Consider the following 15200-nt stretch of genomic DNA (forward strand, 5'->3'; position numbering starts at 1 on the left):
TGGTCTTGCTGATAACATACAGAATAGCTACATATTCTGCTCATGACAGGTCAAATGTCCATAATCTGGCAAGGCGTGTGGCTCCTAATCAGTAATCACATTAACTTTTTCTCTCCTGGAAACATGCCATAACATCATCCTTTATCTATAGAATATAAGAATTATGAAGGTTTTAGAATCTCATTCCTTTGTTGATCTTCTCAGACCTTCAGTACGTTTCGTCAAGCAACAAGATGGACCCTACGTCCGAGAATGAAAAGAAAAAGAAAGAATGATTATTATAAATTAGAAGTAAATTGGAAGTTTAATATATAGAGAAATATCTCAGGTATTAAAGAACTGTAAGGTTCTTTTGTTCACATTGTTCCACTGAGGTAGGCCAAAATAACCAATGAGGAAATAATGCCATGGGTGGAGGATCAGCATTGCAACTAAAAGGATTTGTATTTATAGATTGTAGTCACTGACAAGACCATTAAAAAGTACAAGTTAGACAACTTAGACTGCAGCAACATCAGCATGTACCTTGGTTGCTAATTTTGCACAAGGAGCACTAATGTCAGAAGGGGCACGGAGCCTGCTTTTTCAGGAGGAAGAAATGCTTGAAAACATGCATGTACAGCTAGCTTTTTCCACTAATTTTGGACTACAGGAGGGTTGCGTTGCTTCCAACTCATGTAATTAGTAAAAGTTAATGAATTCCTAAAGCTAGCATGTTTCACAAACTTACGGAACAAATAGAAGGAATATCAGAGATCAACTTACATGTTTGCAATCCCCTTCGAGTCTTAAGATATAAACATCTAAGTGCACCTAATGGCATCGTATGCTGCTCTAGCAAAATCTACTTTTTTCACAAATCTGCAATATCCCAGCTAAACAAAAAATACAAGCTAAACAAGTTAGGCTCCAACCAATGGGAAGGCAAATTCCAATTCTACGTATGAAGCAAATATTTGGGACATGACAAATTTTCTCTTCTACCTTCTCATGCATCAGGACATGAAATAAGTATAACATATTTTACAGGAAATATCATTACTTTCTACGTACTTTAAACATTTTAATCAGTTAAACACCGAGGGAAAACATAAAAGATTTGTTAATCAAAAACACTTGCATGTGTGTGGGTGTAAAACAGTAATACTTGAAGAAATGCAACTGCTGCAGTCAAAACAACCGAGGCAAAACATACAGCAACTTCTGCAGTCAAAAAACTATGATGCAGAAAATACAGGAACTTTTGGGATCAAAAACGATCAGAGATTCAGAAGCACAAAATAGCTACAATGTTTTCTTGGATGGAACAAAAGCAATGGACTAATGGTCGTTCCAGACTATGATAACATTGGTGCAGAGCCAGGTTCTGTCTCAGGTGATTCAAAAGGGATTGGTTTTCTTGGTGCAGGCAAACGGCCAATACTGTCAACCTTATCCCGTTGCTTTGGTGGCGGTCTTGCTGGTCTTGGTAACAGCCTTCCCTTCTTCTCGAACCATTCTGGCTTGAGCAGTGCACGGAAGCCTAACTTGTTGTAGTAAACCTTCCTCACTGACCCACCTGCAGCTTCTACTGCTTCTTTTGCTCTGACTGTTACCCTTGACACCTGAATACATTTCATGAATGAGGAATGAGCTAATTGCTCCAGCAAGCAACAGCTAAGTGTACCATTATTACTTTCGACATGCCATGGTTACACATATGATTGACTATTAAAAGTGCTTCCTATTACATATAAATACTTTTCAGCTTTTTTCTCACTTTAATAGCAAAGAAAAACTATGATATACTACAGTGTCCGGTATTATCAGTTTTTTTTTTTGTGTGTGCACCCATGTGTTTTGTGAGTGTCTATGTTCAAACACATTAAAATTAAACGACGGCCTAGGGAGCAGTTGATAGCCAGGTCAAAATTTTCAGGCCTACTTTTTGTTGAAGTTTTCCACCCCGTACAGGTTGTCATCAAGGGAAAAGAAAACCTGGATGAATTTTTTCGTTGGTTTCATAGGCCAACAAATAAAGCATTTCCAAAATTTCACTTGGAGCTACAAGCTCTGACCATCTATCTTGAAAAAATTTCAAACGCCACAAGCAAATGTCCCCTTATCGAACCATTTTTTGTCAAATGAATTAGAAAAGAGGCATTAATATGAATTTCAGAATGAGTTTGCTGTCTAAGCACGTCATGAAGCACCTGAACTGAATGCCCTATGTCATATCAAAACATCATCCTAGACATGTGTCCCTCATTACACACATGGATGCATGCTCAGTCATGATATCAACATTCGTCACAATTGTTCCGATGTTTTTTCAAATTTGCAAGTGGAACCGCTAAGCTGTTTGTCCATGTATCAAACTGGCTCAATGTCATATTGGTAACCCATGAAAAATTACAGAAGCCCGTGAATCCCACGACAAAACCATAGGCAAAGATGGGATTATAGCTCCCACACTTTGCCCGAAACCATTGCCTTCTCAAAGGAACCTCCGATGTGTGTTTGACTAATTTGTGGATTAGCACCATCACTAAATGTGCTTAATAGGTTTCTATATTCTACTTCCTTCAAGTCCACGTAATGCGTACTTTAGTTATCGAAACAATCATCAATCCCTTTTCTCAAACTGGAATGCTTAGAATGTCATATACATATGCCAAAGGCTAAAAAGTGTCAAATTTTGAGTTTGCTTACCTCAAGGTGGATAGGCCACTTGATATGTTCAGCACCGCGTCCCATCAATCTTACACCATCTTCTATCTGCTTTCCAATGGCACCAGCATCCTGCAAATTGGAATACTGAGACGTGTATTTTCCAATTAACCAACGTGATGCAGAAGATGGGAGATAGGAAGCAAGCGTACCTTCAAGGTCTTCATTGTTATCAACTCTGAGGAATCAATCCGGCCGAGATTTATGAGTTTTGCAATCTTTCCCAAGCCAACTGGCTATTTTATGAGCAGAAGATACAAGGCATCTTAGAAATACTTTACAGGGCATTCATAATATAATTCAGCATCATACAGATGATGAGTGAAAAGAAATTGAATACAGTTGGCTGAAAATCGACTACCCAGAATAACAAACCCTGAGAAAGCCCCATATGAACAGAATTAAGATAGAACAAACAGAATGAATGAAGAACCACAGCAAGGAAAAGCGAAAAGGAATGCCTGAAACGTCAAACTGAAGGGATTTTTGAATCCTCTCTTGGGCAGCCTTCTCCTCAATGGCGTCTGCCCACCTTCGAAGCCGAACTTCATCGTCCCCCTGGCCTTCTGTCCCTTGTGTCCCCTTCCCGCGGTCTTCCCCTTCCCAGATCCAATACCTCTCCCTTTCCTCGTTTTCTGCTTCCTCGATCCCTTATTATCTCTGAGATCATTCAGGCTCAGGAGGCTACTGTACGACCTAAACCAACCACCAGAAAGAATGGGGTTTCTGGGTATCAGCGGAGAGTCGGGGACTCCATTGTTGGTGGATGACGGCAACGTGCTCTGCACTCTCAACTTCAAAAATGATGAAGAAGAAGAAGGAGGATGAAGAGGATTTAGTAGAACCCGTAACGTGGGCGATAGTCTCCTCCACATTGCCATTCTTCCCCCACTTCTGTCACCGAAGGACGAGGTTATTCCCCACCGTGAATTAGGAGACGGAGAACACGCCGAGGCTGCGGGTTCGAAAAGGGAGAAGATGAAGAGACCTAGAAACTAATTCCGGGATCGCGTCCTCGTACCTGAGTCTCTCTCAGTGAGAAGGTTGTCCGGAGTGGAGATTGCCACTGATGCGAGTGGCGACCAGGACGATCTCATTGAGCTTGAGCCTTCTACCCTTCCCATCTTCCCCACAAAAATCGCGATATTTTCTAAAATACGGTTTCTCTCAGAAGCCCATCAGAAAATATCGGCCAGTGTAATTCAACAAAAGCGTAATACTATTAATCCAGAAACCTAGCCACCTCATTTTGGCATGTAAATTTACAATAATTTCACATTACTCGCTGCTTTAAAAAGTTCCTCCCATATTCTTGTTTAGTTCCTGAAAATATCTGTGTTTTAAATTAATGATATTTACTTCCAAGGAGAAAGCTATGTTTTTTACCGGCCTTTTAGGGTTTTAGAATGGTCCCACAGGCGGGTCTGACCTGTGGTGTGGTCGATTCAGGTCCCAAGTAAGAAAGAAATGTATGTGCCCCTAATTCCAAGTATGAACTTTGCCTTTTTAAATGTCTTGATATGGGCCTTTGATCGCCAACAAATATACATCCTTTTTTCTCCGTGAAAATAAAATAGAACGGGGAAGTAGAAACTATCAACATCTCAAGGCTATGAATGTGCGCATCGGTCACAATATGTGATGTCCATCAGGAAATTCAACCAGGGAATGAATGCAGCGATACTGGCATCCCAGTTTATACAATTCCTGTTCTGTTTATGAACCACATTTCAGGTTGAGTTTGTATTTTTTGGTGTAAAGATTCAACGTATTCTCCATTACATTCTGCAAAAAGAGAAGCACAAAAAGTTCAGGATGACATTCCGCAGTATGATTAAGCAAATGATCGCTTAGTTTGCATGTCATTTTACCACTCAGTGTTTACAGAGCAAGGAACATGTCAATGGTCCACAGATTTCATAAACTCCACAAGAAATGGATAACAAACGCACTTTGAATTGCAGGGTACCATTACCAATTGATTTAGACCGAAATGATTTAGTTCTGCAAGCATAACACCTAACTTCTGTTTCAAGAATGAACTCATTCTAACCAATGACAAAGCCTTATCGAGAAACAGCATCAGAAACTCCAATATCGGCAAACAGCAAATTCATACTTAAATTCTAGTTGCAAAAATCTCTCCCAGACACTAACGTGATTCAAGCTGGTAACTCTGCTCATAAATCTGCGCCTTTCCATGAACATTGTTCACCAAATCATTGACGTGTGCAGAATTGACGAAACAAACTCCACAGACCGACAGACCAATCCCTTCCATAACGTGGTTCATGTTGCCTCTTTTCACCTACTCATTCAATAACATCAAGTCTGTAGGAACCCTGTTGATCATAGTAGACATTCCTTTTCTCCAGACCACTTTCTTTTTCCTCGTTGAAATGTTTTCTTTTCTAAATCATATGGTCCCCTTGCACCACCATGCATCTTCGGGAACAAAAAAGTTATGGATAAACCCAATTAGTTCACGACACATAAACACCTATATTTCTTCTATGGCAAATTGCTGGAGAGATCTCTCAGAAATGACCTCGTTTCTTCATCTTTGTACAACCCCTCCTTCCATCCATCAAACTCTTTCCTTTGTGATTGAATTACCGACCGCTCACTCCCTGAGACAGCCGAAACCAAACCCTTCTTCCGCTTCTTCTCCAAGTTCGCCAAATGCCGTCGCCTATTGTACTCGTGGAGACCCTCCTGCATCAATTCCCCAAACTTCTCTTTCACGACTACCAGGGGATCCTTGTCGATCAACTCCGATCCAGAGTAACCCTCCCTCAGTACCACAGTGTGTCTCAGGTACCGATTCGACACGTAGAAGATGGCCGGATGCTTCATGAGAAATGGTCCAAGTTTTTCCGGCAACGCAAACTCCCTCCTAAAATGCCCTAATTTGACAATCGATGCCTTCTTCCACAGAGTCGAGGAAAGCAACTCGTGAATGAGCCCCACCGCCCTCTTCTCCATCTCCTTCACCCCCAATTCTCCGACGTCAGCATAGGGCGACACGTAGGGAGAAGAATTGAACTCCCTGAACCGATCCAACGACTTCCCCCAGGTCTCCGGCAGAAACCCCCGGAAGGCCGGCGTCGTCCCCCGCGCCCTGGCCCACGCCTCGACGGCGGAGATTGAGAAATCAGGGTTCCAGGAGGCGAGCTCGATCTCCAGGTTGCTCCTCCTCCCGGTGTAATTGACGATCCTGAACATTTCCGGATATTTCGGGATAATCCTGACGAGATAGTCGTCCGAGAAGCCAAAATTCCTCTTCAGCTCGGCGAGTTTCACGGCATTGATCCGGCGGTGCACGGACATCATCAGCAGCCTGGCGAGTTTCTCGGCCATTAGAGGCTCCCGGGCGTCGCGGACGAACTCCTCCTCTTCGACAAGAGCATTCATTCGCTTAGTCAGGCGGCAGAGGAGCTCGCCTCCACCCCCGGCTTCGGAGGAGAAGACGTCGAAGCAGCAGGGGTATTTGCGGAGCCAGTTGAGGGCCTTCCCCTGGAGATCGAGGGTCTTGAAGCGCTTCTGAATTGATTGGACGGTAACGACGCCGTCGGGGCTGCGTAGGATGATGTTTTTGAGCTGGTTATTGACGATCCACCGGCGGTTGCGGGAGAGGGCCGCCTCGAGGGCGGGGTCCTTCTTCATCGACCAGGGTCCGGTGCCGGAGGAGGAGAAGTCACGGCCCTGCCGGAGAAACCGCGCTCGCAGAGCTACCGTCCTCATCCTCCGCCGCCGCCGAGTCTTTCACTTACTTCTTCCGTTCGTACGATTTCCGGGACGGAAACGACGAAGCACGGACAGCGGGAAGCATAGCAGCAAACGGCGGCAAGGAACGATGGCGCGAGCAGAGCGTCAACGGGTCGGAGCCGAAGAGTATACAGATACATCCAGATTCATATCAATGGAGACTTAACCGTTCCGAATCCAGCCAGATAAGATTCGGTATCCCGATAAATATATGTTAGATATAGGATGTTTTTCTTAAATTGCATTTAAATCCAAATTCAAATCTGATCGCATATTTGCTGAAAATTAAATCCAAATCCTAATATAATTTAGATGTCATTTCTTAAATCTGAATCACATGTGATTTGATGATAAGATATTACATTTACATATAATCGTTGAAGACAATTGAGGTCTACACCTAACAGGAATGTTTGTATTAATGGTCCATTTCAAGCATAGATAATAACACTTTTGCTATGTATATATATTACATTGTATTAGTTAATCAACAATGTCAATTAGTATAAAGTCATTGTACAATGAAAGATGTGTAAACAAGATGCTTTTAGTTAGAAAATTAACATGTTAAATGCATTTATGAGATGCCAAAAACTTCGTATATTATTTGGCCATAGGCTAATATATAATAACATTTTTATAAAGATTTTTTTATACGTTTAAACATACAAAATGTATCTATAAGATTATATATATATTTGGTGACAAGAAGCATACAGTGTGTAAATAAGATCTGATCCAGAGTCATCTCTACCCTTACTTGTGGTGGCCTGGACGGTCAAGATGTAATTCTAGATGAGCCGTCACCGGTTCGGCCAATCAGGAGATGTGGGGATGTCCCATTCCCTGTGAATATCATTTTATTTTGCCGAAGCAACTGCTGTGCATTAAACCAATGCACCATTCTTTTTCAAAGTCTTCAATGCCAATGAATACTTGGCGTCTCACTGTGTCTCCCACTCGCTTCTTCCTCTTCTTCTTCTTCTTCTTCTCCGGCTGCTGTCTTCTGTCAACCCTTTCTGGGGCTTGACACCATTGTTGGGGCTAGGTATCACCATGGCCACAAAGCTTCCTGGAACACCAATAAGGCCCTGCCATGTGTCGGCCAATAGGATGACGATGCAGAGGATGAGATGTAGCAGAGGAATCTCAGCCACCCATTTCAAGAGATGGGGCTATGCGGGAAGAGAGCGGATAGTTGCAGGAAGCAGAAGGGGACTTGCCATTAGAGCCGAGGATGGAAGCTCTAGCGCTGCTGTGGCGGATGAGGGGCAAGGAGCAGGAGTCGTCCCGGAGTACAGGAGTCCTGCTGAAATCAAGGAGGCTCTGTATCACTCACTACAAGGTACGCCCTCCCTTTTATCCGTCTCATTGAAAGAGAGAGAGAGAGAGAGAGGAAAGACAAATTTGAGAATTTGGTATTCATCTAATTGAATTAAAACAGGATTCTAGAGGAAATTTTGCATACATTTCTGGACTGATAGTTGTAGTTGTGAGAGAGAGAGAGAGAGAGGGAGAGAGATTCAAATGTCAGAATTTGGTATTTATCTGGTTGAATTAAAACAAAGTTCCATAGGAAAGACTGGGATCCTTCTGCTCCATTTCTCGATTCAAAGTTGTGAGTGGGAGAAAGAGAAGGGGAGAGACTGAAATTGAGAATTTGGTGTTTATCTGGTTGAGTTAAAACAGGAATCCAGGGAAGACTGCATCTAGCTGCAAAGTTGCAGTTGAAGAGTGTGAGAGATTTGAAAGTTTGGTTTTTTATCTGATTGAGTGAAATCAATATTCTAGAGGAAAGGAAGAAAAAAATGCGACTCTTTTACAACACTTCCAATTGTGATTCAATTAAGGCCTTCGATGAACACAGAGAGAGACACAAAGAGAGAGGGGGAGGATTCAAAAGGAAACTGAGAATCTGGTCTTCATCTGATTGTCAGAAATAGGAACCTAGTTGACAGAGAAAAGAATGCAACTTTCCTGTACGTGGAGTTATAGTTGATTCACTGAAACATTCAAGAAGGGAAAAGCACAGATCTTTTCCAGAAAGACCAAGTTGGTGTGAAGTGGATAGAACTCCCTTTTGGCTCTTCATCTTCTTCTGTCTGGTTGCAAAGAAATTTCTCAGTTGTCAAAATCATCAAGATCTGGTCGCCATATTTCAAAGACTCAAATCTCAAAACTTAGAGATGTCTGATTTTCTCAAGATTTTACATCTTTGTAGTGATACTAAAGCGGTAAAACTCTAATGTGAATCAATATATTTACATTTTTCCTGTAATCTTTCGTACCAAAAACAAAAATATTGCAACGACATTCACGCTACGAATGGCAGAGCGAGAAAAGAAAATAAGTCTGATAGCGACAAAAGCAGTTAGAATTCCAAAAAGACGATATGTTTATATATGTGTTTTTTACAATATATAAGCCAAGGTTAAGGGAATCCCTTGACCTCTTTCCGGTCCACCTCCTAATTAACCTCCCAATTATGTGGACACTTGCCGTATCGGCTTGACCACTGAAACGGCATACTGGCCGATACCCATTGTCAGTATCGGTTTGATGCTGATTTTAATTTTCAATTTTTTAAATTAAAAACAGTTTAAAATATTATAATTATTAAAAATAAAATTTAATGTAAGCCCATACACCGGCTCGGATTGATTGGTCAGGACCCACATATGGCGCTACCAACAATTCCATTTGTCCTGAAAGCTTATGTATGTGGACCAGAAAAATTTTGGAAAAGTATTTAAAAATTCCCATAAATCAATTTTCATTAAATTTATATCTACAACTATTGTTTCCCCCGCCAACAATGGTAAACAATTTTCATGTTTTTATTTTCTTCTTTTACAATTTTCATGTTTTTATTTTCTTCTTTTTTATCGATTAAATAAGTCCATCCAAAAAGTGGTCGCATGTGAAGGAAAGGATAATAGTATTAACAGTAACAAGGAGCAGTTCTCACGTTTTTTTTTTTTTCATTTTTAAAATTAAAAAATGGAGCAAAGGTGAAATGATGAAAATGTGACCGAGAGGACAAAGCGTTCTGCTCCTGTCTGCACCTTTTTCTATTCCAATACATTTTATTCATTTAACAAAAAAGTAGAAAACATAGCGTAGTACCATTAGATTATGACTGGAGAGTTATGATTTATGTACTTTATGAGGGAAGTTAAATACCGAAATACCAACTTAATATACAGTAATATGTACCAAAATATACATAAAAACGGTCCATGAGCTATGTGGACTACGTAAACATAAAAAATGTTTGAACTTGAGTTAGTTGATGATTCACAAGGTGCCACGTTTAAATTAATTTGATGAAAAAAGTGTATCACAAATATATTTTAATTTCGAAAAGTAATTTTACCCATACTTTATATATATATATATATATATATATATATATATATATATATAGAGAGAGAGAGAGAGAGAGAGAGAGAGAGAGGAATAATGTTGTCATCTATTGATGTACCATATGTCTTGAATGATATTCAATAATGAAAGGAATCAATAGAGGAATATTTGGGGTAGCCTCAGCAAGAAAAGCAGAGATTGAAGGGTTGGTGAAGTCGCTGGAGTCCTGCAATCCCAATCCTGAACCAACTGGAGATCTGGAGAAGGTAAAGACTTGTGGACTTCTTCTTTTTTTTCTATGTGGAAACCATTAATTTATTCTCCTTCATTCAGCTGCTTCTTTAGTATGCAAAACAAGTGGTTAATGGGAAATAAAATAAACTCTGAGTCTGTTTTTATTGCACCACTAAAATTTTGTTGCATTTCTGTAAAATTTTCATATTGGGCATTACTTTTTTCATTATCTGATGAGAAGCTTTGCACAGCATTTGTTCTATTTTTATCTTTTTGATAAAGAACTGAATAACTAAGATCCTCATCTTCTTGTAGGTTAGTGGGTGTTGGAAACTCATATACAGTACCATTTCAATCTTGGGCACAAAGAGAACTAAGCTAGGATTGAGAGATTTTGTCAGTCTTGAAGATTTCTTTCAGACCATTCACATCGATGAGGTATGGTAAATCTAAGATCGAATTCTTCTCTGCTTAGCCTGATTATACTGTAAGCAATTGGAACAGTTTCCCCTTGCTAATCATGTTTAGAAAATCTCAGACTATTGTGATAATGTAAAACTCCATAGACACTTGGAAAAAGGATTGCCGGCAGTAGCGAAGCCAGAAAATTTTAGTCCAAAGGCACTGATGCGTAGGATCCCAATTTTGCTCTTTGAAAACTCTTAAACCTTTCTAATACCTAGTAAAATGGCTTAATTTGTGTGGGTTTATGTGGGCACCTACCCACTTGAGCCCACATCTGCTTCTGCCACTGCTTGACGGAAGTGCATCGACGGGGCCCAAGGAGACCATAATAGTGAGTGCTGTTCCTGTGTAAAAATGAGGTCTACTGTAAGAGAAGCAATGCTGCCATCAACTTTCTGAAACAGAATGCAGTCGGGACCAAACAGTTGACTCATGCTCATGTTGGTGGATGATTATGACAAAGTAGGCTACATCTGGGTCCAGAGTCAGATGCATGGAAGCAGCCAAAGGGGTAGGCTCGAGGCTGGTTAGCTTTGACTAGGCATTGTACAGTCATTAATTGATCTGGGCTCATTCCGGCCAAGCCTGTTGGCACATGGGACATGCTAGTACCTGGCCTGACCCAGTTTGGCCGGGGCTAGACCATACTAGGTTTGTGCCTGGAGATGATCAGCAAGTACCCTAGTTGGGCTGAATTTTGGTCAGGCCAACTGGACTACTGAGACCAACACTTCAGCACTTCTAGCCCTAAACCTGAGTGTTTATGGAGTTTTACCGTAACTGTTTAATGAAATGAAGAGCTAAATCAACGAGTTCAACCAGCCTTTTTGAGTTTAGGTGCGTGATCTTCTGACCATGACTGAGATTTTCTTGTTGAGTTTGTTGGAAGCCTGAAACTTGGATTCTGTGGCAGGGAAAAGCACTGAACACCGTCAACTTTCAGGTGAAGGGGTTGAAGTTGCTGAAAGGGCAGCTCACCGTTGTGGCCAATTTCAAAGTTACATCTCCCACTGTGAGTTACAACAAAGTGCTCAAAACTACACGTTTCTGGTTTTGAGATTTCGCTTTGCAGAAGATTCAAGGAGATGACAATAATACTGCAATTTTTTTTCTAATCTTGCTTTAACAGAGAGTTGAAATCGAGTATCAGGATTCAACAATTGCTCCTGATCAGGTTTGAATTTCTGTTCTTTCAAATGGGTGCTTACCAATAAAATCAACAAAAAAAACTATATCAAAATTACCCATTAATAATCTGTTTCTTTTATTGGAAATTTCAGCTTTTGAACCTCTTCAAAAAGAACTATGACCTGCTTCTTGCTATCTTCAACCCAGAGGGCTGGCTCGATATAACGTATCCTTTCCTTCTCTCTCTCTCTCTCTCTCTCTCTCTCTCTCTCTAGCTGTTCCCCTCTTGAAAGAAAAAACTGTTGGTTCTTAATTTGATACAAGATATGTTGACGAGGATATGAGAATCGGACGGGACGACAAGGGCAACCTGTTTGTATTGGAAAGAGCATGAAGGGCAAGAGAAACGCATCAGTGATCACACCAGGAGGTCTCCCTAGAGAAGCTCCAAGATTCTAAATACAAAGCTGTTCTCAGAAACACAGTTTTATCAATCAATACCACGTTTCTATCTTACTGACCCGTCAGACAAAATATTTTGGTATGGCGTGCAAACAGGAATCATGAAAGACCAACTTGCTGCCGACACATGCATATATATTGTGAATAATGAAGGTACCGCGGAAAGCGAATTATCAGAGTTACACCTTTTATAAATTTAAAGTTATTGTTTATTCCTGATAGATCAGGTTTCCAACAGCAAGACAAAGATAAGCATCCATACTGTCTATTGTTAATAGCATATTAAACGTACAACCAGCAAGCATAATGGAGATTTCCTATGCAGCAGCATTAGCCTGTTGCTTCTGCTGTCCCCATTGAGTTGGAGTGATTGCTTTTGTGATGGACAGGGCATGGATCTGTTTCAGCTCTTCAGCAAGTGCAGCATTCACCATCCTGTGCCTTTCCAGCAGCCTTTTCCCCTCAAATTGTTCAGAGACTATCTCAATGGAAAAGCTTGCACCACACCTGCTTTTTCAGACAACAATTTTTTCTTCATTAAGAACAACAAAGAACAAAATGGCAAATCTATAAGAAAAGGAACAATATCATATTTCCTCGATTAAGATCTTACCCTCCAGACGTGTCGGTGATTTCCTGTCCAGACAAAGAAAAAAAAAAAAGGAAAAGGAAAATGTTAACAGTAGGAATACATATAGTGGAGAAAAGTGATGTAAATTGATCAATTCGAGAACATTAATACATGTAATGATGCACATGGCTATGTTGCAAATCAAGTCCACCTTCCGCCTTGAAAATTTCTATCATTTTCCTGCAGGCTGCAACCATTTCCCAGCCCAGGGGCTAAATGTCCAAGTTAGTGTGACAAGACGCGCTGCTCAGTAAACCAACTTTTTTTATTTCACGAAAGACTTTGAGAAATAGAAAGGAGGATTACAAAGTGATATTGCTTAGTGGAACACATGTTCCCGATACAGCCGCTGTGCAGATGACAACGGCAATCAGACGGAATAGAAGCAGAGCTCCTTAATGGGGTCATGATCTTGAATGATGATATAAATGCACATTAATCCCTCCAAAACCAAGTATAGAATAGAAATGCAGGATTTGCAGATACAAAAATAAAGGTGAGAGTATACTTAAAAGCAGAAAACAGTCCAAGTACACCGACAAGTAGAGGTTATCAAGTGCCAACAATCGGCAAGAGATTCCTAAAAAGGATCCCATCGATACCCAAACACATGACATTCCAGCACCAGCATGCTCATATCATGTTCCTCATTCAACGGCTGCAATCAAACTGTAAGCCTACAAAGTACAAAGATGTTGTACTAACTCCAAGCCTCTCACTGCAGCAGAACATACGAAAAGCTCTCCGCTGTCCAAATTTGATCTTATGGACCACGCATATACTTGCCTTTCATAGTTGGTAATTGATAGAAGTCATCGGCAAAGCTTGAAGACATTATCCAGCATATGATTCCTCAATCTGACCTGCCTCTGAGCATATGTGGCCATACACAGTAACTTATATTGGCTTTTTTTTTTTTTTGAAAATATATAGATGAGCGAGAGATTTCAAAAGTCAACATAATCCCCAAGAGAAGCATCATATTTTGAGAACATCGTCTAACTTAATATCACGATCTGACCCCAACATTATATGTTCAAAATTCATATCGTTTTGTTTCTGGAATTTCATTTTACTGATATATGTTTGAATAAAAATATATCAATATTTCCCAAGGTTTTTTGAAGAAAAAATCTCTTTCAATATATATAGAGATTTTCCATGGCAGAGAAGAATCCGGGATTAAAATTTGTTTCTATGGACCAACTCTATTACAAAATAGGAGTCGCATAGACGGTATCGCCTGTCCAGTAAGCCGTGCAGATTGAGGCCTTCTTCCTCTTAGCAAAAGCACTGGACTCACTGTAATCCCAAGGTCGAACTGCTAATGGGGCTTCCATGTTTCCGGCTCTCAAGCACCGCACAGCCCTCACAGTCGAAGTCACAGATTCTGATTGAACACCATTTCCTGGGTCTCTACTAACCTTACCGCCTTAGGTAGATTCAGATGAAGAAGATTCATTCTCAAGAACCCTATACTAGCATACCATATTGAAAATACCACCTTGAATTCGAGGGTTCAAACTTCAAACTAGAATCCCGAGAAAGACAACTTTAAAGAAGTCAAAATTTTTGAGAAAGATAAGTTGGACGGAGAAAGAAAAATGCAATACCACGGAAACGGAGATAACAACAACCTTATACAAGGAACACATTCACTGATGCTATCGTATCAAAGAAACACCTGAAGGGTTAATCAATCAACCATCAATAGTGGTAAGTGTTTAACAAATTCTGTTGGTGGTCGTGAAGAAAATTGAAAAGAAAGACAACCCAGTTGGATATTTCTCTTTCAAGAGGAACAGGTCCAGAAATTCGAGAAACGAACGAACAAAAATGAGAGAAGGAGGGAGGGAGAGAGAGAGAGAGAGAGAGAGAAAAAAGGAGAAAGAAAAACTGACCATGTGTGAGGGCTTCAGCTTGGAGGCCAAGGCAGACGCCACTTGTTCCTTTGTAATGCCCATATCTTCTTCTCTTTCTCTCCCTCTCTCGCTCGCTGGTGGAAGTCGTACCAGAAATCGGCGGTATATATAATGGCTGCTGCGAGTGCCTTTGAAATGCAAACGGGTCGAGCGTTGACTGGAGAGATCCGGCTGACATCCATCGTTGGAGGAAGGAAAGGCATCTTTGTTTTAATCCGTCGTGAGGCCATTTCATTCCAAGTCTGGATCCTGAACTTCAGCAAAAGGTTCAAGTTAGAGCCGACGCAAAAGTAAATTAGCCTATGGATCAATTGGGTTTGATTTGGACTAGGACTTGGAGTCATAATTTGATTGGATCAGTTTAGATTAAATGCTGTAGTCTGTTTACGCCTCTAATAAATAAATCAATTTTAAAGTCATGCTGAGATTTGGATTCGATTATGCTTGCAAGTCAGAATCACGTCCCATTAGTAGAAGACCAGCCTTTTCTCTTGCTTGAACCTTGGAAATTGATA

The 15200-nt window shown here is 40.7% G+C and overlaps 4 protein-coding genes across 4 annotated transcripts; 1 reads left to right on the top strand and 3 right to left on the bottom strand.

Moving 5' to 3' along the window:
• Nucleotides 1-1085: 1085 nt before the first annotated feature.
• Nucleotides 1086-3860, bottom strand: LOC116245975 (uncharacterized). Its single transcript, XM_031617632.2, has 4 exons — nt 3171-3860; nt 2862-2945; nt 2692-2781; nt 1086-1604 (listed from the first exon to the last, which is right to left on the bottom strand). The coding sequence occupies exons 1-4, from the start codon at nt 3588-3590 to the stop codon at nt 1338-1340; spliced, it is 861 nt and encodes a 286-aa protein (XP_031473492.1). The 5' UTR covers nt 3591-3860; the 3' UTR covers nt 1086-1337.
• A 680-nt stretch (nt 3861-4540) lies between these two features.
• Nucleotides 4541-7072, bottom strand: LOC116254340 (protein WHAT'S THIS FACTOR 1, chloroplastic). Its single transcript, XM_031629707.2, has one exon. The coding sequence runs from the start codon at nt 6451-6453 to the stop codon at nt 5221-5223; it is 1233 nt and encodes a 410-aa protein (XP_031485567.1). The 5' UTR covers nt 6454-7072; the 3' UTR covers nt 4541-5220.
• Nucleotides 7073-7251: 179 nt separating this feature from the next.
• On the top strand, nt 7252-12186 carry LOC116254345 (fibrillin protein 5 homolog). The gene is made up of 7 exons (XM_031629722.2): nt 7252-7822; nt 9994-10109; nt 10393-10515; nt 11456-11554; nt 11672-11716; nt 11823-11896; nt 11995-12186. The coding sequence occupies exons 1-7, from the start codon at nt 7534-7536 to the stop codon at nt 12062-12064; spliced, it is 816 nt and encodes a 271-aa protein (XP_031485582.1). The 5' UTR covers nt 7252-7533; the 3' UTR covers nt 12065-12186.
• A 107-nt stretch (nt 12187-12293) lies between these two features.
• Nucleotides 12294-14820, bottom strand: LOC116254352 (protein BOLA2). Its single transcript, XM_031629730.2, has 3 exons — nt 14665-14820; nt 12746-12768; nt 12294-12639 (listed from the first exon to the last, which is right to left on the bottom strand). Exons 1-3 carry the CDS (start codon nt 14725-14727, stop codon nt 12450-12452), a joined length of 276 nt encoding a protein of 91 aa, XP_031485590.1. The 5' UTR covers nt 14728-14820; the 3' UTR covers nt 12294-12449.
• Nucleotides 14821-15200: the final 380 nt, after the last annotated feature.

The sequence above is a fragment of the Nymphaea colorata genome, chromosome 1 (genome assembly GCF_008831285.2).
Source record: "Nymphaea colorata isolate Beijing-Zhang1983 chromosome 1, ASM883128v2, whole genome shotgun sequence".
NCBI classification, from domain to species: Eukaryota; Viridiplantae; Streptophyta; class Magnoliopsida; order Nymphaeales; family Nymphaeaceae; genus Nymphaea; species Nymphaea colorata.

Bases quoted from the DNA above. Each gene is read 5' to 3' on its own strand.
- LOC116245975 (XM_031617632.2), bottom strand. From the start codon at position 3,590: ATGGCAATGTGGAGGAGACTATCGCCCACGTTACGGGTTCTACTAAAT. The intron at 2,782-2,861 runs GTACGCTTGCTT...TCCAATTTGCAG, and splicing joins TAACAATGAAGACCTTGAAG to GATGCTGGTGCCATTGGAAA. The intron at 1,605-2,691 runs GTAAGCAAACTC...AAATGTATTCAG, and splicing joins AGTGGCCTATCCACCTTGAG to GTGTCAAGGGTAACAGTCAG.
- LOC116254340 (XM_031629707.2), bottom strand. From the start codon at position 6,453: ATGAGGACGGTAGCTCTGCGAGCGCGGTTTCTCCGGCAGGGCCGTGAC.
- LOC116254345 (XM_031629722.2), top strand. From the start codon at position 7,534: ATGGCCACAAAGCTTCCTGGAACACCAATAAGGCCCTGCCATGTGTCG. The intron at 10,110-10,392 runs GTAAAGACTTGT...ATCTTCTTGTAG, and splicing joins CAACTGGAGATCTGGAGAAG to GTTAGTGGGTGTTGGAAACT. The intron at 11,897-11,994 runs GTATCCTTTCCT...ATTTGATACAAG, and splicing joins GAGGGCTGGCTCGATATAAC to ATATGTTGACGAGGATATGA.
- LOC116254352 (XM_031629730.2), bottom strand. From the start codon at position 14,727: ATGGGCATTACAAAGGAACAAGTGGCGTCTGCCTTGGCCTCCAAGCTG. The intron at 12,769-14,664 runs GTCAGTTTTTCT...TTGTCTGGACAG, and splicing joins AGCTGAAGCCCTCACACATG to GAAATCACCGACACGTCTGG. The intron at 12,640-12,745 runs GTAAGATCTTAA...CTGAAAAAGCAG, and splicing joins ATCACCGACACGTCTGGAGG to GTGTGGTGCAAGCTTTTCCA.